This window comes from Rhinolophus sinicus, linkage group LG01 (assembly GCF_036562045.2).
Source record: "Rhinolophus sinicus isolate RSC01 linkage group LG01, ASM3656204v1, whole genome shotgun sequence".
NCBI lineage: Eukaryota > Metazoa > Chordata > Mammalia > Chiroptera > Rhinolophidae > Rhinolophus > Rhinolophus sinicus.
In genome coordinates, this window is record NC_133751.1 from 155,248,930 (window position 1) to 155,273,608 (window position 24,679).

At 38.0% G+C, this 24,679-nt stretch overlaps 1 protein-coding gene across 1 annotated transcript in view; it reads right to left on the reverse strand.

Moving 5' to 3' along the window:
- LRP2 (LDL receptor related protein 2) overlaps nucleotides 1-24,679 on the reverse strand; it is a 196,547-nt gene that overhangs the window by 129,792 nt on the left and 42,076 nt on the right. Inside the window, exons 4-9 of the mRNA XM_019727374.2 lie at nucleotides 22,738-22,854; nucleotides 9,508-9,618; nucleotides 9,099-9,212; nucleotides 7,788-7,904; nucleotides 6,207-6,359; nucleotides 4,736-4,855 (exon numbers count right to left, since the gene is read on the reverse strand). Coding sequence (XP_019582933.2) covers nucleotides 4,736-4,855; nucleotides 6,207-6,359; nucleotides 7,788-7,904; nucleotides 9,099-9,212; nucleotides 9,508-9,618; nucleotides 22,738-22,854 — 732 coding nt within the window. The remainder of the gene's footprint in view (nucleotides 1-4,735; nucleotides 4,856-6,206; nucleotides 6,360-7,787; nucleotides 7,905-9,098; nucleotides 9,213-9,507; nucleotides 9,619-22,737; nucleotides 22,855-24,679) is intronic.

Sequence of the window (24,679 nt, forward strand, 5' to 3'; positions counted from 1 at the left end):
TCAGAATAAAGTAAGACCTGCCTTATAGCCAGACCCTTAAGAAGACACAAATCTGTGACTGCAATAAAGTATTTGGAAAGGTGTATTTACGCAGCTGCCTTTCCTCCGATGTCAAAAAAAATCATAACCAAATTAAGTTGAAATTATTTTGAAGACATGAGAAATATCTTCATTAACTTATTATTCATTCATTTAATAAATGTTTATTGAAAGCCCATTACATGATAGAAGCCTGTTCAAAGCCACAGTTGTCCCAGTTCTACTATGTAAAAAGTGATTCAGTATAATTGACCTATAAGCAATACAATATTGGGGGGGAGAACAACACGATCTAAAGAGTGTTTCTCAAAGATTGTAAAGCTTAACGGGTACAGAAGTTGTCCTCTTCTTGACAGATCGATGCCAAATGCTTTGTTTGACCTTCCAAGATCATGTCCATTCTTCACCCTGCTCTCTTCCCTGAAAGGATGACTTCCACAGCCTATTATCAACAAGGTTCCCAGGCCCGTGAGCTTCAGAAAATTCTCAAGTAAATTATAATTCCTGAAACCATTGTACCCTCAGGCCTAGAATTCTCCAGATTTCTAGGATCTGATTACATTTGCAGTAAATGTAAGCGTTGCAAATTGGGTTCTCCCACCCCTGCTAGAGATGGCTCACCATCTCATGACTCCTTAACTAGAAAGCCCAAGAAGAACCTAGAAATAAGCTAATGGTTCTAGTTTTCCCAAACATCACAACATGAGCCAGCATATCTTTCTTTTCAAGGACTGTTACTAACCAAAGAAAAAAATTAATCCAATTTGGACATGGCAAGATGAAAGGACATCTAGGTATAAACAAAAAGCCCTCATGGATCAATCTCTTCTGTGCCCTCATCTGAGCCGTGAGAAAATACCACCCGAGGCTTCACCTCAGCAGGAATGAAAGTACAGGACATTCGCCCTCCAACTCCCAGAATGTCATGACCTCATTTTGAATGCAAGACTGATGAGACTATGCTTAAGAGCCTGGAGTCACCTGGGAGCAGGAGTTCTGATGGCAAACGGAAGAAAACCAAAGGTGGAGAAGCCAAAACTAGGAATTTGTGGGTACAAATGCCCTTCCTATCACCTGGACTACAAGTACTTGAAAGGTTTGAATGAGCTTATAAAATTACTGTCACTTTTAACGACTAAATAAAATTATATTCTGCATTTGGGAAAAAATAAAGGCTAATTAATATTCATAGTCAATTAAACTGAAGACAAGAAAAATGAAACTAGTCTTGAGGATTTTCATGAGCACAGGAAAGACAGTGCAAACTATATAAAACACTAAAGTAATGCATTTCAATACCCACCTTCCACCCTATTATTTGTATTTCCTTTTTATTCTTTGTCCCCTCCTGCCAAGAAATACTGCTTTGAAAATATTCCAAAAGCCCTTTTTAGCTTAGACCCCCCTGGACATCCTCTGATCCATCTGGCTGTGTGAAATCCCACCATGCTGAATGAACTTCCTGCCCTAACTCTGCACCACGACGTCATTCCATCAACAAACAGCATGGCCTGTCAATCAGAAACAATAACCCCAGTAAACTGCTTCAGCATGCCACCAGGTCAAGATTACCAGCAGCAGATGAATGGTAGAAAGACACAAGATTTCATGTCAGGATTATTCAATTTTATTATTGATTATCACTGAGGCATTCACTGCGGAGCCAGGTCTAAGATGATAAATGTTGTGCAGATTTCCAACACCTGAAGCCTCTGTAATGAGTCAGCCAGGCAGAGAATTGCAGCCCTACAGAGTATTTGTTGAATTGAAATGCTTCAAAGAGCAAACCAAAACAATTCTCTTAAAAAGTCAGCTGAAACAAGTGTAACTGGTTTCATAATGTCATGTATTAAAACTAATGAGTTCTCTTCACAAAGAGAGCAAAACATCGCCTTCTTTGACATAAATGTTAACCCAGCCTCAAAACTCAGGGGTCAAAGAATACGTTCTGGAAGGACAGAGAAGGTCACAGAAAAGGTCTCTGCAGGTGGTAGGTGCCTCCAATTCACTAAGGCCTTCAAATGTAAGCTTTTGAGCTGATGTCCAAACGAGGGTATCTGTACTAAAATCCCAGGCACACACTCAAGGAATTGAAAGATGTTCGTCACGGAACATGAAACTAGAGCCCAGTATCAGATCACACTACTACTTCCAGTGTGCTCTGAATTGAATGTTTTCTCTAAATCCTGAAATTATCTTGTGCGTGATACTGCAACTTTTTATATTACATTCACTAATAGGTTCAAGGTAAAAACCCTGTTATGACAGTTTTTCATTTCTTAATGGCTACAAAAAAAGTGGAAGTGGCCCAGACCTCTGACATATGAGAAGCCCTAGACCCTTGGATATATAACCCAAAGCTTATAACTGACTTAGACATCGGGGAAAGACGTTGGAAAATGTGCTATCTGGACTTCAGGGTAAAAACAAAAACAAAAACAAAAAAACGCTGAGAACAAACAGGTTGTGGAGAATCACTAGACTGAACTAGGGATTCTGAAAGAGTAAATCATTTTTACAGAAAAGACATAAGGCCTGTCAAGTTTCAACTGCAAGACGAGCCAGCCCCAACTCCTCTTTAGGGGCTGAAAGAGGAAAAGCTGATGTAATACTGAGAATGTGGCTTCTGGTATTTCTATTGGAATTCCTTTTCTACTAAAAGAAAGGGGGAGAGCCTGGAGAACTGAAACACTGGAAATCGGATTGGCAGCTGGGTGGCAGTAAAGGGGGGTGGAGAAGCCTGACATTCGCCAAAGACAAAGAACAGCCTCACACCCACAGATGAGCACCACACAGAGAGAAAAGGGGTGCTGCCCTCACAGCGATGCCAGGGACACACGCAGGGGTGCCAAAGTCAGAAAGCCGCCGAACAAAGAAGGGCATTCGTGTGAAAAGCATTTTTAAATGTCTTAAATGTATCCCCAATGTAAGGAGAATGATAAGAAAACACAGAACGTGTTCTCACTTAATGCCGGTTGCAAATCATGTTTTATTTACAAAATGTTTTGAAATGATTAGAAATTTGCGGTTTTCTCAAATAATTCAGCGTTCTCTGTGAGTCTTCGGCTTCTCTAGGGCTGCCTTGCATAAAGCACGTGATCTTAAAATGTCAAATATAGTTACTTAAAAGGAGCAATCTTTGGGCAAACTTTGAGATACGGTCCCTGACATTAGAAACCTAAAATTACCCACTTTGAACAAAAGGACAACTTCAACTGGATTGCTTTACCAGATATAAAAATCCTGTTTTTCTTGGCATATGACAGGGAAATCAGTCCCATTTTTATAGTTCTCATTAACATTGAGGAATAGCTTTTCTCAACAGGTCCAAGTTTAATTTGTAAAGCAGAGTTTATTTCTGGCATTAAAAGTTATTCTGGCTAGAGTGGTTATAAAGATCAACCATAACTGTGAAAGTATATTTAAATTGGAAACCATGAGCTGAGACTAAAGACTGAATAAGTTCATTAGGTTTTTTCTAAAGTCAATCTTTTTGACCAAATGATGTTAATATTTTAGATGTTATTTCATAAGAAACAGTTTTATAAAAGTACTTCTTATGTATGCCATGTTTTGCTTTTATCCAGAAAGCCCTGAAGCATCTCAAATGTCTATGGAATATCAAAGAACAGGAAAAATTCTGAATCATCTATCTTTTGGAGATCTATAGATGACTACCAAACTTAATTTTAATGAATCGTTTCAGTTGCCTTCTAGATGCCTTCTCCAAACACCAGCAAAAACAAAGTTTTTTTTTAAACCTCTGTGGTCATTTTCTGCTACTACATTTGTCATTCACATGTCAAAAATTAGAAAGAAGAAAAAAGAAATCGGAGCATTAAAAATTCATTGTTCAAATCCTAAAAAACTGACAATCAATGATACTTGGCCATGTCTAATTCTCCCATCATAAGACCCCATCCTAACCTCAGTGGGATACAAATCTAGCTCATATCGAATTCAAAACTTCCCAGTGAGAGAAGTCATTCTTATGATTTGGGTAGGAGAGGTGTGGGGAATATTTGGTGCATTGGTGCCTAGTTCAATGTCAGCCACCAGCTGGAAGCAACAGGGTAGAGTTTGTCCTTCTTGAATGTTAGCTTCCAGGAGAGGTTAAAAAAAAAAAAAAATCAGTGGGATTAACCACCAGCACAGCTCAGTGTGGCAGTGTGATCAGCGGAGCAGTGGCCTGGTGCTCTTCTGCTATGAACCCCACTTTAGTTGCTGGATCCTGGAACGGTCTGAGCATACTGGGGAAGAGGCCAGAGAAGCGGGGTTGGGGGGGGGGGGGACTTGATGGGTTCCAAGCAGCCACTGTTTACCAACTGCATGGCAGTATTTCAGTATTTAACACCCAGTATGGCCATACCAACCCTGCTTCCAAATACTCAAAAAGAAAACACAAAAAGACTATCTCCATCTTCAGGTAGTAAAAGGTATCCATGTAGCTATCAACTCACTCAGCACAGAACCACTGTTTTGCCTTGTGCACCTCACAGAAACTTCTCAGAATTAAAATTTCACATCATCCAGGTTTTCTGTGAGCATTGTGCTGCCCTTTACCATACAGACCATCACTCCTATGCACAAGTATAAACTTCTTGTCAAAGGTCATAGAACCCATCAGAACCCATCAGAACCCATCAGTGTGGCAAGCACTGTGACGAAAGCACAGGCTCTGCCACCTGTCACTTACCAATACATTTACGGGTGTTATTTTGGTCGACAACGTAACCTGGGGGACAGTAACACGCCCCTCCAAATGGCGCCATGTGGCATTGATATTCACAGCCCAAGAAAGGACACAAGGTCACATCTAAACAGAGAAAAAACACTTTGTTAAATGAATGGTGACCTCTGGACAAGACTTTTACCTATGAAGTAAGAGCTTCTTTCTTCAAAACTAAAAGCTAAGAAAGCATGTAGTCGAGGCACAGAAAATCTGTCACCATTCAAGCCTTACTGCGATGTTTGTTACATAATTACAATACAAAAGCTCAATTCATATTTTTTAAAAGAGTCCTTTTTAAAGTTATAACTATGTGCAAGAATTAATGTAAGTCATCATTAATGTAAGGGCTATTTATGGAAAAATTGGGTTGTAAGTCTACCTTTGTGTCTACGTAGTAGAAAGGGCCAAGAATTACCAAGTGACTGGATTGAAAATAACACCAAAAACATTAACTTTGGCTAAGTGGTGGGATTTCAGGTGACTATATTTTTTTTCTGTTAATTTTCTTTTCTATTTTGTATTGTATTTTGTACTATTTGTTTTTATTTTGCACCATAACTATGTATCTCTTGTTCATTTTTAACACTTTTTTTAAAGGGCTCCTAAATGAAACAGGGGGAAAACAGAATGCCATGTAGTCTCTGAATATGTAAATATTACAAGTTTTTTCAAAAAAAAAACACAAAAAACGACCTTATGGTTACAGGTACATGGCCACTTCTAGGCAAGTACTAGATAATTTAGAGAATACACCATTAACTAAATCAAGGTCATAAATTGTTATTCTCTTACAGGACAGTCAGCTGTCCACAGAGTTCACGGGTTGATGGTGGGGTGAATATTCTACAGCCACAGATAAAGAAGGGGGAAAAAAAACTAACTCAAAGTATATGTCCCAGGAACCAAAAATTTCTTTTTCCATAAATACAAGCCAGGGAATAAAATCTGCAGAACATCTTTAGAGTCATCAAAATGGCCATTAAAACCATTCTGCCTGGGTGAAAGAAAAAAGCCACAAATATTTGAAGCTCCTCCCATCAAGAGATGGAATCTATTTCTTCAATCCATTGAATCTGTGCTTGGCTTGACTTGCTTTGGCCAATAAGACACTGAGCAACATGACATAAGCAGAAGCTTAAAAGAGCTCATGCACTAGAGTTTGCCCTTTCTACCACTATGTAAATAAGCCTGGACTAGCCCAAGTTTTTATCGCCACATGCCACAAGGGAGTGAGCTGGCCTAGGTCGGAAGAACTACCGAGTCAACCCACAGAAGTGTGAGAAATAATAAATATTTGTTGGTTTAAGCCATGAAGTCTTGGGATACTTTGCTATGCAAACTACAACTGATGTTCTCTATACCTGGGGATGTGTTATAGAAAAACAGAAACATCTTTCTCTGAATGAAAGCCACCCAGATAAATTTCCATACTCACCACAATGTCGACGTACAGTGTCATTGGCTTCATCTTTTCCTGATGGACAATCTAAGACTCCATCACAAACTTTTGAAATTGGAATGCATTTCCCAGACTCTGGACAGGCCCATTCACCTGGGTAACATTTATGAAAATGATGAGGACTGCTTTCTGTGGAGAAGAAAAAAGAAATTTACAGGTCACATGATAAGTGGAGCCAGCTCTTTTTAATCCACGGTTAAGAAAGCATACAGATCAGGAAGACTAGAGAAGTCTACGAATGTTTTATAATAAACCCGTAGTTTCTAACTCTACCAGTAGACTTTTATTGAGATTCAAACGAGTGACAAAATGGAATTATTGAAGTTCCACTCTTTCTAGAGGAGGCAGCCCCCAGCCAGGTTATAAAAGTAAGATGCAGATATGGGCCTGAATTATCAACAAATTAAATAACCCCTAGAAGAAGATCAGTTATTTACATCACGAATTATAGAACTAAGGCTATCAAGGTAACACCAGGGTTCCTGACTTTTCATTTTGTTTTTGTTTTTGTCTTTTTCAGTTGTTTCATTTGCTTTGTTTCTTTAGTGAAATGTCAACAGTGAAAGAAAAACTATAACCCAAATGTAGGAAGATTACTTCTTGGAACACCGAAATATAAGACCAGTGGCTGTTCCCAAATCAAGCATCGCTCTTACTATACAAGGGTGCCAAAAAAAATGTATACACATTGTAAGAACGGAAAAAACTGTTTTAAAACTACGCTGATGGTAACCACACTGAGCACCTTTTGTAATTCCGGAAATCAAATGTGACTTGTATTCATCTTTTGTTATCGGTATATATTGAGTATTACAATTTTAATAGTTTTTCCTTTCTGAAAACATGTATACATTTTTTGGCACCCTCTGTATTGGGGGCTGGAACAGTACAGGTAACTTGTTCTAAGATGTGGGTGTTAGTCACTTCTGAACTGTTGGAGGCACTGCAGAATGAAGAGGGCAAATAGTATTGGCAATTTCCATCCCATAGAATCTTTACATGTTTCCCTGGAGAGCAGCCCCTCCTGCAAATACCAATCCCTAGCTCCATCTCTTCAGTTACCTCTGTGGCTTCTCTCCCACCACTGGAAGTTACTCATTATTTGGAAACCAGAATTTGAAAACAAAGCAAAACTGAACTGAACTTTCCCTGAGGTTAAAAGTCATTTTTAAAGGTTAGAAGGTCTAAGACAAATCATATTTTATCCTATTTTCCCACCTTCCCCATCCTACTTCTTTTCTATGCATATGTCTAGTTTTTAAAAAGCAGGTTTAAAGGGTAACAGAATGTGCTATAGAAGAGGGAGAGACTGCCCTATCTCTGGTGCCTTCATAACAGGAGGGAGAGAATTATAATTTATGCTATATTTGCTTCTGGTTGTTTTTAGGAAAAGCTAGCAGAGTCACCTTCTTCCCCATCCACTAAGTCCCTTCAAACTCGGACAATCCTGCAACTTGGTTGTCACACAGATAATGTCTCACAAGGAAAGTAGGAAACACAAGTTCTGAAAGACACTTTAAGACAATGCTTTTCAGTCAGCATCTCTCCCCTCCTTACCACATCCATCTTCGTCACCATTATCTGTGCAGTCATCGTCTCCATCACAAACCCAGTTCTGATTAATGCAGTGGCCATTGGGGCAAGTGAACTGATTGCCTTTGCAGGTCCCATAGTCTGCAAAAAAAGCAACAGCTGCACTCCCAAGACACAAATCACTTGGAAAAACTCAAAATGTTTCACCTCAAAGCTCCCCTCACTGCTTACACTGAGCTCCTAGAAACTGAAATTTCTCTATTTAGTCCTCTAAGTATCTTGACAAAAGTGAAAAAAGGAGGAAGAGAAGGAAGAAGAAAGAAGAAGAGGAGAAGAAAGAGGAGAAGATCGCAGCTTTGGGTCCAGGAAATGAACTCAGTACCCAGTCTGTTTCTCAAGATCAAAAATAAGACAGCAAGCTATACAGATTGACACAGAACAGAGAACACAGACTGGTAAAGATGCTACAGATAAGCCAATGTCCAACATTCTCCTCCTTTACCACAAGCACTGTAATTGCTATTTAAGACTGAATGATTCTGAGTCACCCATTTCATAATGTCACATTCTTTTAAATGTAGTTGCTGAAATAAGCCCAGATGCCAAAAAAATCGGTCATCACTCATAGAAAATGTGAGTGATATTGAAAATATTGAACCACCCCTAAGGCATGGGCACCAACCCATCAAAACTGTATGGAAAAATCATACATTCTAGTAAATAACTGACCACAAAAAGCTGCCAACTTATTAGAATTAGTAAAACACTCCCACGGAGATTTCATATATAATAAAATGAGTCCAGAGGTGGCAACAATGAGAGAGAGATGGTTTGCACTGCAGGCAACAGCATGAAAGGAAAAGTAGGAAGCAAGGAAAGCCACCTGCACCATACTGAAACTTTCCCGACCCTCCAACTTTTAGGTGGTAAGAATTTCACAGTAAAGAGGAAAGTTAGGAGCACTGCTATCAGGGACCTTCCTCTCCCTTTCAAGCCCTTCTCTCACTCTACTATCAAGGTTATCAGACCCATTCCTGAGGTATGGGTAATTTGAGAGTCCAGTGATACAATACACCCTGCACCCTTGTAGCCTAAGGGAAGAATGCAAACTGTCCATCAGCAACCCTTCAACTCTATGCAGATCCTTGGAAGATAAGGAGCCCAGGTCCAGTAACACTGCTGAGGCTCATGCCATGGGTCTTAAATAATCTTCTGGCCCTATCTGCCATCAGACATAGTGACCCTTTTGTTTGCAAAGAGTGATACAATGGTAGGGAAAAAACCCCCACACACACACTCCTAACAACGCGACCCAGCCTAAGGAAATCACCGTACTGCAAGAGTGTTCATCACTGCCGTCTTCACAGTCAGGGATACGGTCACAGACATAGTCGTGAGGGAGGCACTCCCCACTGTCACACTGAAACTGGTTGTGGGAGCATAGCTCAGCTGGAACACAAGGTTACGAAGGGAAAGAAAAGAGAGAATTTCAATTCCACTGTAGTCACTTGATGTCACAGGAAGATTCTGTCTCAAGTGTAAAATGGGATTCTTATTATGCAGTGGTATGCTGGTGAATGTTTAACAACCAGTTCTTCAGGAACAGAAAGGCGCTGACTTGTAGTGTTTGCCAGTTCCCATGGTTAAATGCGCCCATCGTGGCTGACTTGAGAAGAGATGTGAATAACTGGCCGGTAGAAACGAGCGTCAGCACACCACCGCACATCTCACGCAGGTTACTTACTGCAGTTGACTTCATCAGAGTGGTCTCTGCAGTCGGCTTTCTGATCACACCTTTGACTGGTGTTATAGCAGGCTCCATTGGCACAAGTAAGCTGCGCACATACTGGGTAGCCTAAAGGAATGGAAACAGCACACAAACCTTAAATTAAGACATTCCTATAGCAAACACTTCTTGAGTGACTACTACCTGCTAGACATTAAATGCTGAGCATCTACTGGTAAACAAGAGACATGGAGAGTATAGCTGGATAGGGGAAAAAGATATTAATTGAATAATGACACAGGTAACAAACTATAAACTGGATTATATGCTAACATGGGAAGTACAGAAAGCTGTGAGAGTGCATCGTAGGGGGGTCTGGGAGCCCAAGGAAGTCTCCCCTGAAGAAGAGACTTGTCAGCTCAGAGCTAAAGAATGAGAACCAATCTAACATTTCAAAATGGAACTTTCTTTTACATAATCCAAATAACATCCCAGGAAACTAATGTACCACCACACATGGCTTGGGAAATGAAAGGCCATTTCTTTCGCTGGAGGGTCCAGGCCTAGAAATCAGGAGAGCTGGAACATGGACTGCCGCTCAGTAGCTATTTACTCTTACTCAAAGCTGCTGATCCTCTCTATGTCACCACTTCCTTATCCACACATTTGGATAATTTACTTCACAGGGTAGAGGGACCTCAAAAAACAATGTGTAGTAAAGCACTTTGAAAAGGGTAATGTGCTCTACAAGCACAAATAACTATTATCACATTATGCACACATGGTCACCTCACTGCCATTAACCAGAGGCTTACCCCTGGTTTTCTGGGTCTCAGTGGAAAAATCAGGATGTCCCTTGCAGGAATAACACGCTATCAGTCCTTCCATGTACTTCCCCAGACTTGAAATACATATTTCTCATGATCCCTAACTGTAGGCTTCATTCTGTTGGTTGTTTGTCTGTTTCCCCCAAGGACATAAGGAAACCCTCTGAGATCAAGGAAGGGTTCTATCTCACTCACTTTAGATTCCCCAGCACTTAACACAGGGACTGGTCATTACTGAATGTGCTCAAGAAATGCTTGCTATTGCTATTGAGTCATCGCAGGTAAACGTTTTAGTTAAAAAGCTTTGAAAACTATTTTGAACTTCTACCATTTATGGTCTTTTAATATACTCCTCAAAAGTATGATATCTTGGTTTGACTACTTTTTTACATTAAAAATTGTTTTAATGATTCTGATTGTCTTCAAATTTCTTCTTAACTAAGTTAAAAGTATGTCTTACTTCGGATCTCAAATACCAGACAGTGCAGTTCCACTTTGAGGCTCAATTTTGCAGTTAAGAACCCAACCTGAGGTTTCGTAAACATGGACAGATACTTCAGGTAATTCCTTGGATAGTCCCAAGGTATCCTTCAAGCAGAAGCAATGTACAAAATTCTGTGCTGAAACTATATTAAACTTGTCCCACATTAACAACTCGCACTTTTAAAAACGATGAACTCGCAAGTGACCTTTTTTTGTATAGTGAAAGAATAAACCCAAATATTCTCATCTCTGGAAGTCCAAAACTAGTCTACTAAGTGTCTTTAAATATCTAAATTGCTAAAGTTACATGTAGTCAATCATATATTAAAATGGAAGGCATTTTAAAATAGCTGATTAAAATTTTAAATTTTTTCTGAATTTTGTTTAATTTCTCACTTGTCCAAGAATCAGCCAGTGATCAGTGTTACTGCTGTCTTTTCATCACTGAGATGGTATTCGTCGCTAGTGTGCCTTCAAAGAGTCACACAACTCTGTTTACTAATTCTCCCTTCAAGAGATGCAAGAGGCCAGCTGAGTCAGGCAAGCAATTCCTTTCCTCTTGTGTCCTGGCTAACTCCTAGAGTAAGTATGTTATCTAACCTTTTAAGAGCAGGAGCAAGCAGGAGAGCAATCTTAGAAAACCCAGCTCTTCGCAGTAGATAAGATATCTGTCAGGAGGAAAATTTATTTGGGCTTGGGCTGTGACTACCTCATTTAAGGTGATTATTGTAGATATGAAGGATCTGGGACAAATATGCTAGATGGATGTCTTGTTCTCCCTGTCCTGCTCTTTGGGAGCCAGTGCCATAAAACTGGAAAGGGAAGAACTAAACCAGTACCCACTGACATGATAAAAAGTTTATTGACATGGCTCATCTCCCCCTACAAACAACAAGGCCAGCTTGATGTCATCAGGGAGCGTATGGGAATAGTCAGAGGTCAACAGCTTGACACTCGGAATGAGGAACGAACAGCTTTCTTGTCTCCATCGATGCTGATAATGAATCTCAGGCAGCAGAGGACCTGTCTCAAGCCCTGCACACTTTCTGGTCACTTCGGTGAGTAGTTAACCATAGGTGCACACCCAAAGAAAAGACGGCACAGAGCTACCTGATTCCATTAAATACTGAAGATATTTGGAAAACACTTGCAGAAGATTTTCCCCCTTTGGAGACACACACAGAAGGAACATGCCCAAGTTGTTCACACTGGGCAAAGTAACAAATGAACATATTCTACTTCCCTTAATGACTTCTATTGCTAAAGATGTTAACGAATGAGTTTCAATCTACCCGTGGAAATAAGAAGTCACAACACTTTGGGATTGGGAGATATCTAAAATCTTATTTTGGGGTTTATTTGCTTGGCACATCTGAGTCTAGCCCTGTAAACATTTTTCCATGGAGCAAAGACATCATGTTACTTGCAGGATTTTAAGGGAAAGTATAATAAGATAGGAGGTAATATACAAAAACAGAGAAACTCATCCTAAGTTCTGTCTCAACGGAAAGATTGACAACTACTCATTAAGCCTTAGACCTCTAAAGTTTACCTGACACAAAAATGCAAGATCACCCTTGCTCACTCCACGTCTTCCCGCTCCCTTCCTTCCTTTCTCCAAATTCCAAATGATACATGTTCAGATTTGTCCCCCCAGATCTGGGAGCTACCCCTAAATATACATAAAAGATTAGTACTTGAAGATTGAAACTTTTTTTCCTTTGTGAATGATTTGGTTTGGAGCAAGAGAGTTCCATGTTACAATTCTATTTACGTTATCAAGGAGGCAAATGTGGTGAGGACCTCACAGACCTCCAAGAATAGAAATCATTCACAGCACAGTAAGATACAAATATTAGACACTTTATTATCTGAACAGGAAAGCTGTAAATACACTCCACTCTCAGAATTTTTTTAATGGCCCCAAAAAATGATAAATTGGTTATAAAGAAAGAGAAGGTATCATAAGCCAAGATTTAAAGGAAAACAAGAAGTTACTGTTACAAGTCCTGCCCAGACACCTGGAACTTTTCAAGTTCCTAGAGTCATCCTTTGTAAATAACGCTGTATTACTCTGGTTCAAAGAGGCCAATCCAGTTAAAGTAATGATTTGCCTGAAAAAGCTTACTTGTTTGGCCACCAGCACCTAGTTGCAAGCACTGTACAAAGTTAAATAAGCAGTAACAATAATAATCATCAATAACATATACGGAAAACTATGTGTCAGACACTTGTCTAAGTACTCAACACGTATGAATCCATTCATCCTTATAACAACCCTACGAGGTAGATACTATTATACTATTACTCCCATTTTATAGATTTATATTTTATCAATATGTGCCTCTCTGAGACACAGAGACATTAAGCAATTTGAAAAGAGTCATACAAGTGGTAAATTGGAGAGCCAGAACTCAGTTCAGGCAATCAGGCTCCACAGTGCATGTTCCTAACCACTACAATAGGTATAGCTACTGCTCAAAAGCTTCAGGAAGAAGCAAAAAAATTACAGAAGAATGAAAATGAATGAAACGAAATAGAAAATCTTTAAAAAGGTAGTATGAAAAGAAAGAGAAGAAGTAACCAAGGGGAAAAAAGGTTTTCTTTCTTCCATTCTGTTTCCCGTTCCACTGTGGGAAATCTGGAGAAATGAGGCCAACTCTAGATTTTGGCAATTTATGGCATATTCTACTAAACACTTCAGTCTGGTGTAATCTAGGAATTCCAGGAAATCCTACACTAGGAAACAGTTTTCCTGGAGTACCAGGACCAAAAAAAAAGTCAATAACTCCCCCCACCCAAAAAAAAAGCAGACCACAAAGTAGCAGGAGACCCCCTTTACCCTCGCTCCCCACCCCTCACCTCTGCCTCAGTCAAATTCATGTCCCTAAAGTGACTGCCATCACAGACTAGCACCTGGGGAGTACAGTAATAACAAGAGAACAGAAGGGTATTTCCTGCATCTTTCCAAAAATAAGTTGAAGCTGCTCTCATTAAAAAGCATATACTAATACGATTTATAAAACAGAAACAGCAATTCAGCACCTTGGAAAGGGAAAGCAAATATAGTCATCTCAAGGGCTGGCAGAATTGGACCGATGTCAAGTTTAATCTGAGCAGCTTTCAGGAAACTGAAGCCAAAAAGGGAAACACTTTCAGTTATCTAGTTTTCCTTACCCTGCTCTCTTTGAACTACTGGACCTTAAGTCCCAAATCCCTATCTGGTCTCTATCCATGCTGACCTGATCATAGACCTAAATTAGAAATGTGCCTGAGAGGCCTACTGCAAAGATTTTGGATATACAGTACCTCTTTCTTCCCATGCACAGAACTATCACCAAAATCTGCATAGAAAGTAAAGACTCACATAATTCTACATTCTTAAAAAATAATAAAAATCGCACATCTCACATGAGCCTTAGTATAGGAGTAACTGAGAAACAAGATAGAAAATTGTGTATCACATGCTCCAAGAAATAGCGTGAAGTAAAATGGCTTCTCATGAGTGATCAAATACTTGTGATGTGCACCAGATTTAGTGGTACTGGCTCTATATAGAAGGAGTTATAGGGCTATATGTTCTCGTTCAGGGCCTCACAGCACCTTGGTCCCATTCCTATCTCTTCCTTACGATTAACCTCAGTGACTCATCTGGGTAGAACAAACAGGCAAAGTCTATAACCAAAGAGACTGGAAGACTAGCTGTACCCCAGAATTATGAGAGTGGCCACTTTCAAATCACAAATGAAAATGGGGTGGCTCAGTCTGCCTGCTGGGAATCTGGCCCCAGATAACTGAGTACTTGTTAGCAAATCATTACTGACTGAATATCCGTATGCTAGAAGCCAATTACCCTACAGACGGCTACCTGCCTTAGTTAAAATTTTATCCTGTCCAATATACATGTATTGAAACCACCTCCCTAGATACTGTGCTAAGAATTGAATAAAGAAATAAACAAAATTACAAGTGAAGTCGGAACCCCCACAGAATTTTTTTTTAATATTTCATTAAACGAATAATTATTGCACACTATAGGAGTGCTAGGCACTGGAGATAAAGTGATGAACTTCGTAAGGTTCCTCCCTACTCTCGTGGAACTTACATTTTTATTTGGGAGAGTGAAAGGACAAACATTAAAATAAATATCACGTAGAAAAAAATAGTACGGAAATATAGCAGGGTAGACTAGTAAAGAGCAACACGGAGGAGTAGCTCTCTGATAAGGTGATATTTGAAAAAGAACCATTAAGTTTAGCAAAATGGAGGTCATTGGTGGCATTGACAAGAATGTTTTCAGAAGACTGGTGGAGATGAAGGACTGTTTTCAGTAAGTTCGAGAAGGAAAGGAGGAGAGGAAATAGAGAGTGATTAAAGACAACTCTTAAGTAACTTGTAAAAGGGAGCAGAGAAATTGGGTAACAGCTAAGAGGGATCTTAGGTGGGAGATATTTATAATGTGCTTGAATGATGGAGACTAAATAAGAAATTTTTCTCTTTTTTCAAGGTTTCAGGGCTCTGGATCTTATCTCAAATGTAAGAATGCTAAAAAGATGCATCTGTGATGTTATATGTAAGATGGGGTCGGTCTCTCTGCGTCTGCTTTCTCACCTTGAGAACGGAGAGTCAGGGCAAGACTGATTGGGCAGCTTGCGTATGGAACTGAGTTTGAGGAGCATATTTTTCATGAGTCATCACATTCCACAGAGTGACTTTAACCATTTTCTCTACTCCCCTCCAACTGTTCCCCAGGGTAGACTTCAGTAGTTAGATACAGAAAATGTTTAAATTCTAAGGAACAGAAAGTCAATAGAAATAAAACTTCAGCGACAAAGCAGCCCCAGTCCAAGGCAGAACAAACACTGCTGATTACTTGCAAGAAAGCCTTCATTGTGACAGGGATTTTACCCTTTCTTTGGCATTCCTAAGTAACAAAAGAAAAGTACTGCAAACCAATGATAATTAGCCATAGCTTTACTCACACCAAAATCATTCTAATATGGTACTTGATAAAAACAAAATAATCTGTTTATTTAACTGAGGGGAAAAGGTACTATTTTTGAGCAACTGAAAGCCACCTCAATATATTAATTGAATGACCCATAATTGCTGCATTGTTCTGATGTTTATCTTAGACTGCATGAGTGGTTTTCCTTGAGGCTAATCCCATTAGAAGGAAAATGGACTGCAGTTTTGAATCTCTCTGTTCCTTTAAAAAAAAAAAATTAATTGAGAATTTGTTTAATAGCAGGTACCATTTTACAGATGGCCAGATTGAAGAGTAAAATAACTTAGGAAAAATGTTTCATGGCTTTTAACATATATGTTCAGAAATAGTTCTCAAACAGTAGAATAACCAAAAATACCTTATGCATAAAGAAATACAGCAAACAAAAGACCAAACAAAATCAGAAACTTTCATACTACACCAAATTTATTTCAAGGATAATCTTTTTATGGGGCGTATAATGCCCTTGCCTTCCTCACCATCTCACCCATTCTCTTACCTCCCCTCTCCCTGCCTCCCTGAAAGAACTCTTACACACCATTCTTTGTTCTGTAAAAGGAATGCCTGGAATGGACACAAGGTGCTCTGTCTGAGAACTCTAGGTCTTGATCTTCTAAGCTTGAAAGGGTGGGACTATGACCTAGGGATCTGGTCTGATGGCAAGACTGAACTGCAGAGGCAAGCTTCCTGATCTTTTCAAATATTTAGGGAAAGAAATTAGTCCTTCTTTGGAGCTTTGCCAATGGCCATTACTATATTGAAGTGGTTTCTAGGTGCTTAATGTACTAAGACCGGGTTCCTATAGAAAAAGTGACTTCTGAGAAATAGAAAAATAAAAGTCATATTCATAGGCTGATTCTAAGTGTGTCCACAAGTAGCAATTACTATGCATCATGACTGCAGAATAGAATAAAATGTTATGCCTCACTTAATCCTTGATCATGTGGGAACATTCTAATTTAAAACAACTAATAAACAGCCGCTATATATATAAAATGACATTGAAAACAGCTAAGTACTTCTTTGACTAAATGGATCAACAAAGATCATTAATGGCTGCTAACATCACAAAAAGAGAGACAGACATTATGTGCCTCCTGCTACAAATATATACCTATATACGATGTATGTTGCCCCCCAACACACACAAAGAAAAAAAAATCCTTGCATCATTTGTTCAAGCCTCTATACTAGTGCTATCCTGAACTGGAGCAAGGAAAGGGAGAACATTTTGCTCCTGGGTGACATTTCACATTGTCTGGACACATTTTTGGTTGTTACAACTGGGAAGTGCTGCTCGCTTTTCCAGTAGCTAGAGGCCAAGGATACTGTTAGACAATCTACAATGCACAAGACGGCTTCACACAATAAAGAATGATCTGGCCCCAAATGTCATTAGTGGCAAAGTTGAGAACCCTTGCTCCAGATCTAGCTATCAATTTCCAGGAAACACAGCGGATAGAAGAACATGTTAAAGGACCTCAGGGGATGCAATGAGCATAACCGAGACTGGAAACTCCAGGATAACTGACTTGGGTTTTTTCAATAAATAAATTGCAAGGAGTAAAAACAGAAATGGAAGGCAAGCCTACAAACTGAAAGATAGCAACTAAGTCTAACATGGAGATTTAATTTGGATTTTGATTTAAATAATCACACTGCAAAAAATAATAACAGGACAATTGAGGAATTTAAAAAATTGATTGACATCCGATTATTTTAAAGAATAGTTTACTTTAGATGTGATCATGATATTGTGGTTATGTTTTAGTCCTTGTATCTTAGCGATAAGTACTGAAATACTTACAGATGAATTTATATGTCTGAAAACTGCTTCAAATAATGGGGAGAACAATAAAGAGATATAGGTAAAACAAAATTAACTATGAGTTGATAATTAAAATAATAAGGATGAGTACAAAGAGGTTCATCATACAGTTCACTCTGTTTTTGATTATGTTTAAAACTTCCCATAATAAAAAGCTTTAAACAATAATTTTTTCAAAATAAAAAAATAGCTAAGTAACCTTCAGGCAAAAATACTCTGTAAACTTCTCTTACTAAAGCAAAGTATTCTGAGAGCACAGACATGGGGTTTAGACCTAACTGAAAAGCCTGGCTCCTCCGTCCTTGCTTCTTGACAATCCTTACAATCTCTGTAAAGTGGAGATGGTCGTCTCATACCTTGTGGGACTAATGTAAAAACTGCGTAAGATAGTGTGACCGGTGCTTGGTGAATGGGACTTCCTTCTCCCACTTCCCACAAGAGCTCCGAACAAAGAGGGAAAACAAAATGAGGCCAATCCTGCCCCCTATACTGGCACTCTCTAAAGACTTTGATCCAGGCCATTCATTTCCTGCCTATACGGATCTGGCAGTGGCCAGGAGATCAAAGCACCAACAAGGAAGCACAAAGATTCTTTTCTTAATTTCCTCTGATAGATTTTTTTTCAACTCTTCCATAAATCGCACATAGCAATAAATAAACAAAGTGGAGAGAAGTAAGAAAGAGCACCTCATTGTAAAACCCCCTTACATGTGTGAGATTCATTTTAGGGCCATGAACAAGTTATGGGTTCATAACTTGTATAATTCAGAAACAATGAGCTAGAAATCTGGTTCTTTCCTTAATACATCCTTGTTTCACCAATTACTTGTACTTAAAAAACTCACAAAAACTTGATTAAAAACTCCTGCCTAAATGTTGTGTAAAGCTCACTTCCTTTCCTTCCTTCGTCTCTGTAACAGTTGCTTGCATTCACGTACCCTGCCAGCTTTTCTCGGGAAGGTACATTGGCAAAGTCGTCGGGCAGTTGGACTGACTTTAGACTTGGCTACAGGGTGTTCACATGCAATAAATCCAAACAGTCTGATTGGGCTGCCTTTTATTTTCCCTGAAGTAGCATTTCCTTCAGTCCCATTGCATTTACAGTAAGGCATTCATTCTTATCCACTTGTAAATAAGGGATAAAGACACAGGCGGTTGGCTGGTGGCACATGCCTCTGGCTCCCTCTTAAACTTGCACAAGGTAGGACTTTCTCTTTCTGCAAATCAAGTCCTTCATGAAGAATCATCACCAGACTTGGAACCATAAGGGTGGAACACTAGCTCTACCACACATCATACAACCTTGAACAAGACACTCTACCCTTTCCAGTTTCAGTTTCTTTATTCATAAGAGAGTATAAGTATAGAAAAGGAAGCCTCTTCGATAAACGGTGCTGGGAGAATTGGAAAGCCACAGGCAAAAGAATGAAACTAGACTGCTATCTGTCACCGTATACTAAAATTGACTCAAAATGGATCAAAGACTTAAACATAAGATTTGAAACAATAAATTGCATAAAAGAAAGCATAGGTCCTAAACTTATGGACCTTGGGTTCAAAGAACATTGTATGAATTTGACTCTAAAGGCAAGGGAAGTAAAAGGTAAAATAAATGAACGGGACTATATCACACTAAAGAGCTTCTGCACAGTAAAAGAAACCATCAGCAAAACAAAGTGGCAACCAAATGAGTATCAGAAGATATTTGCAAACAACATCTCCAATAAGGATCGAATACCCAAAATATATAAAGAACACATATAACTCAACAACAAAAACAAACAATCCAATTAAAAAATGGGCAGAGGACCTGAACAGACACCTCTCCCAAGAAGATATACAAACGGCCAACAAATATATGAAAAGATGCTCAACTTCTTTAGCTATTAGGGAAATGCAAATCAAAACCATAGTGAGATACCACCTTACACCTCCCAGAATGGCTATGATCAAGACAAATAATAACAAATGTTGGAGAGACTGTGGAGAAACAGGAACCCTCATACACTGCTAGTGGGAATGTAAATTGGTACAGCCTCTATGGAAAACAGTATGGAGGTTCCTCAAAAAATTGAGAATAGAATTACCATATGACCCAGCAATCCCTCTTCTGGGTATCTACCCAAAAAATCTGAAAACATTTGTCCATAAAAATATATGTACCTTTGTGTTCACTGCAGCGTTATTCACAGTGGCCATGACATGCAAACAATCGAAGTATCCTTTGATAGATTATTGGATAAAGAAGATACGGTACATATATACAATGGAATATTACTCAGCCATGAGAAAAGATGAAGCACTGCCATTTGCAACAACATGGATGGATCTTGAGATTATCATGCTAAGCGAAATAAGTCGCACAGAAAAAGTATAGAACCACATGAGTTCACTCATTAGTGGGATATAAAACTAAAAGCAACAAAGGAACAAAACAAAGAAACAAAAACTCATAGACACAGGCAACAGTTTAGTAGTTACCAGAGGATAAGGAGGGGAGGGGGAATGGTGGAAGAGGAAAAGGGGGTCAAATATATGGCAATGGAAGGAAAACTGACTCTGGGTGAAGATACAATGCAATATATAGATGATGTTTTATATAAATGTATACTTGAAACCTATGTAATTTTACTAACCAATGTCACCCCAATAAATTTAATAAATAAATAAATGTACATCTGCCCTATTGTCCTCATTGAGAAACTTAATGATGATAACAACTGGACTTTATATAACATTTTGAAGTTTACAAAATACTGCAAAATATAATACAGTCTTGTGCCACATAAGGACATTTTGATCAACAACAGACCACATATATGACAGTGGTCCCATAAGATTACAATGGAGCTGAAAAATTCCTATTGCCTAGTGACGTCATAGTCATCCTAAAGTCATAGCACAATGTCTTACGTGTTTGTGGTGATGCTGGTGTAAACAAACCTACTGCACTGCCAGTCATATAAAAGTATAGCAAACACAATTATGGACATTACATAATATTGATAATGATAATAAACTGTTACTGATTTATGTATTTACTATACTATATTTTTATCATTATTTTAGAGTGTACTCTTTCTACTTATAAAAGAAGTTGCTGTAAAACAGTATGCTGTGTTACGCTGACAACAGCCTCATGCATCTCATGTTTATCACATCTCGTGATTGCATCATTTTCTCTTGTGCTTGAATTAATTTTGTGTTATTTGTACAGTAACATGCTGCATAGGCTTATAGCCTGGGAGCAATAATAGGCTGTACCATTCAGCCTAGGTGTGTGGTGGGCTCTACCATCTAGGTTTGTGTAAGTGCACTCGATGATGTTTGCACAATGATGAAATCACCTAAGGACGCATTTCTCAGAACGTATCCCTGTCATTAAGCAGCACACGACTATATATGATTTACCACTATTATTAATCAAAAATATCTTCTTTACTTGCTTCAATACTTGGCAGAAAGAGAGAGTCCTTGACTCATGGACTTGTTATTTTGTGACATCCATACATACACTACCATCACTAAAATTGCCAGTGCGGAGTCTAAATTCTCGGCAACATGTCCAAAGTGAAGGGGTACCCAAATAAGAGGCAATCTCATCTCTTTCAAAAGAGAACATTTAACTTGGAAATTATACCACAACAGAACTGTACCAGAAACTCTGCTAGGAAATGGAGATACAAAGACAAATAGCACAGAGTCCTCTCAAAGAAAAATAATATACAAGGGAAGAAAGCATTGGAGGTAAATAAAGTATAGTTTTTAAAAAATATACGATGAGATGATGGTATGGATGCAGCATGAATCTGGGCCTGTTTGGTCATATATACAAGTATTTCTTCCATTAAGAGAACATTTGAACAATACAGTGAGTAGGAACAATTTGTTCATGACTAGTTTACGGTAGCTCCTCCCCTAGGTATGGTACCGTAGTGGGAAGTGTAGCAAAATATACAGAAGATGGTTCTTTCATCCAAAAGCATAAAATATACCACATGGACCAAAGGAAGGAATTTAGGGACAGTACAGATAACTAAAATTATATCAACATGATCAAACAATAGCCCATGAAAATAGACTAAACGTTAAATATTTAGATGGAGACATGATAACTAAGAAGTTTATGATCAAGGTTCCTGAGGTGCACAAAATCTGTCTGCTGATTATTGGAATATTGGAATATTAAAGTAACTCTTTAAAGTCTGAAATATAAATTTAAGAGCAAAAGAAAGGAAGTATCTTAGTAAGAAAAAAAAAACAGAAGCACATAGTAAACTTATAAAATGCAGTATACCAAAAGGAGTGTCAGGAAAAAAAATGTATAAAAACTCAAGGAAGTTCTGGATAAATTCATAAGTGATAAACTTATAAGGGCTTTTAAGAGGAACTGGGTATGTCTGAGACTTAAGTCAGAGTCGAATGGACTGTAGGACTGACAAGGTAGAATAATACCTATATTCTTATATTCTAACAATTCTATATAAACCTCAAGAGAGACAGATTACTCTTTATTTATTTGTAAAATGTCCATATGCACCATGACTGCATGTCTTATTTTAGTTATGATGATATTTAAACATTATACACAGAATACTGTGATATGTCTGATCTTGTGGCGATCAGTTACAAACTGATATGGTATGCTGCCATTATAGGGAAAGCAATTTTCAAAATATAACACTTTTCCAGAAGTAATCTAGAAAAAAAAAATTTAGCCCATAACAGCACAAAAGCTAATAAGACATTTGACCTAGTAATTTACCATAGTAATGTAATGACAGTTAAAATTGACCAAACTGCATTTTGTGCTCAATGTATTCAGTGACCTTTCAGGATTCTGTGTTAATGTTAAAAGTTTCTTACTTCAAAAAAATACAGAAAACTGATGTGCTCAAGCAGGGCACACTTAGAACGTCTTGGTAAAAATAGACTCATATCAGAACATCACCTCTAATCCACAAAAGAATCTGCCACGAGATTTCAATAACAAGAGGCATATTGTAGGCATTTCTGTCCATCAACAAATCTAACAAATTGATTAAAATGCCAAAGGGACAAAGGTGAAACCAAATAGAGTGCAAAGACTGAAAGGGACTCACGGCAGTCTCTCTCGTCAGTTCCATCTGAGCAGTCTCTCACGTGGTCGCACCTGTATTCATTCGGGATGCATTCACCACTGGAGCATGTCATCTGGTGGCTTGAGCATGTTCTCCCAGCTGGGAAGGGGAAAAAATATTACTTTATAATTACTGCTAAACACAGACCGATCCACTGACATTTACCAAATATGAATGAGGACATTTGAAAGGCAAGCAGAGTGTACACTGAACATAAAGTTCATAGGGTCACAAGGTAAAGCCCCCAGCCACCCCAAGGGAGAGAGCTTACAATGCAAAAGCAATGATTTTATTATCAGAATACTACCAAACGCCCATAGAATCATATCAATATTCAAACATGTTAGTGTATACAATTATCTTATCAACATATGTTGAGAACACAAAGTAGAATAAAAATCTATTTGATAAAAAGAGGACAAATAAAATAAGAATTTTGCAGTTATAGGCATTACTCAAGGATCAGTAAGGGCCCCCTCATTTAAATCCTGTTTAAACAAGAACGAAATATGCCAAAGGGTTAACAGTCATTAATTCTGAGTGGTAGGAATATGGGTGATCATATTTTTTTCTCTAGAGTTCTGTTTGTTATATAAACTCTCTACATTGAACATGTGTCAATTTTATAAACAGAAGGAAAAAATTTAAGCTAGCTTAATTTTATCCTATGTTGATTAGGCTACCGGAAAGCAGGCCATCAGTTTATTGAATTTGCCTGCAGATAAAACATATAAAATCAAATTACTTGATGCCTCAAGCATCATGTGAAAACTATTCTATAAGTCTAAGGTAGGAATTATCATGAGATTTTTTTAAATTGTCCACATAAAAAGAAAAGCATTTGGGGAAAATGTGATCTGCTAAACAAACAATATAATCAAAATAATATAAAAATCCCCCTGAATTTTTAGTTTGTTACACTTCTGTATAGTGAAGATACTTCAATTCAGCAAAATTTGGGTTTTTCAATAAAATTATATCTTTTAAGGGATGTGCCATCAAAACTTACTGAAAAAAAAACTTTCTAAAAAAAACAAATGAACAATGACAGCTTTAAAGTGAGTACTTGAAAATTCAAATATGTAAGGAATACCATGTGATAAATAAGATCTAAAAAAATTAACAATAATTACTACCCTTAACTGATTATATCTTTCCTGTCATTTTGTTCCTTCTTTCTGTTTAATATAATGGTTTCATTATGAATGTGTCATGTAATTCCTAGATAGCAAATAAAATTTTCCTACTCAGCCTATTTCTGACACTTGGGCAGTATGATTTCATATCTTCTCCTGGATATCTGTGGGTTAAATTTTACTTCTATTAATAAAAGTAGAATAGATCAAATTTTCTAGAAGTCATTTAAATGTCTGAATTCTGCCCATGACAGAGACATAATTTAATGTGAATAAGATTTAAAAGATTAATATTTCCTGAGAGGTAGTGTTTATTAAATTCCCATGTAACTTATTGAAGTACATATTGCCAATTTCCACATAAAATTAAAGTTTCCTTTTTTTCCTAAAAAGGCAAGTAGTCTCAAACAAAATATGAACAGAAATTATATCAATTGCCAATATCATTTTAATTATCTTGGCTTTCTTTTTTTATTTTATGATACACAATAAAGAATTCATTTATTTGTTCTCTCGCTCTCCAAGTTTTTAGCAAAATAATTCAGATCCTGATTTTCTTTAACTTGCAAAAACATATTGTTTCCCAGAGTTCAGAGTCCTTCAGAGATCTGATATCAGCTTCAGTTTGCTTTCTTCTTAAACTTAAGCCCAAATCATTCTATATTTTGTGTTTCAGATTTCAAAAGATTTACATGGGAGCAGTTAAAAATTCGTTCAAACATAGAGAAATGACAAATTAAAATTATATAGTTCCATCAACCAATCTAATGCCTGGATTCACTTATTCA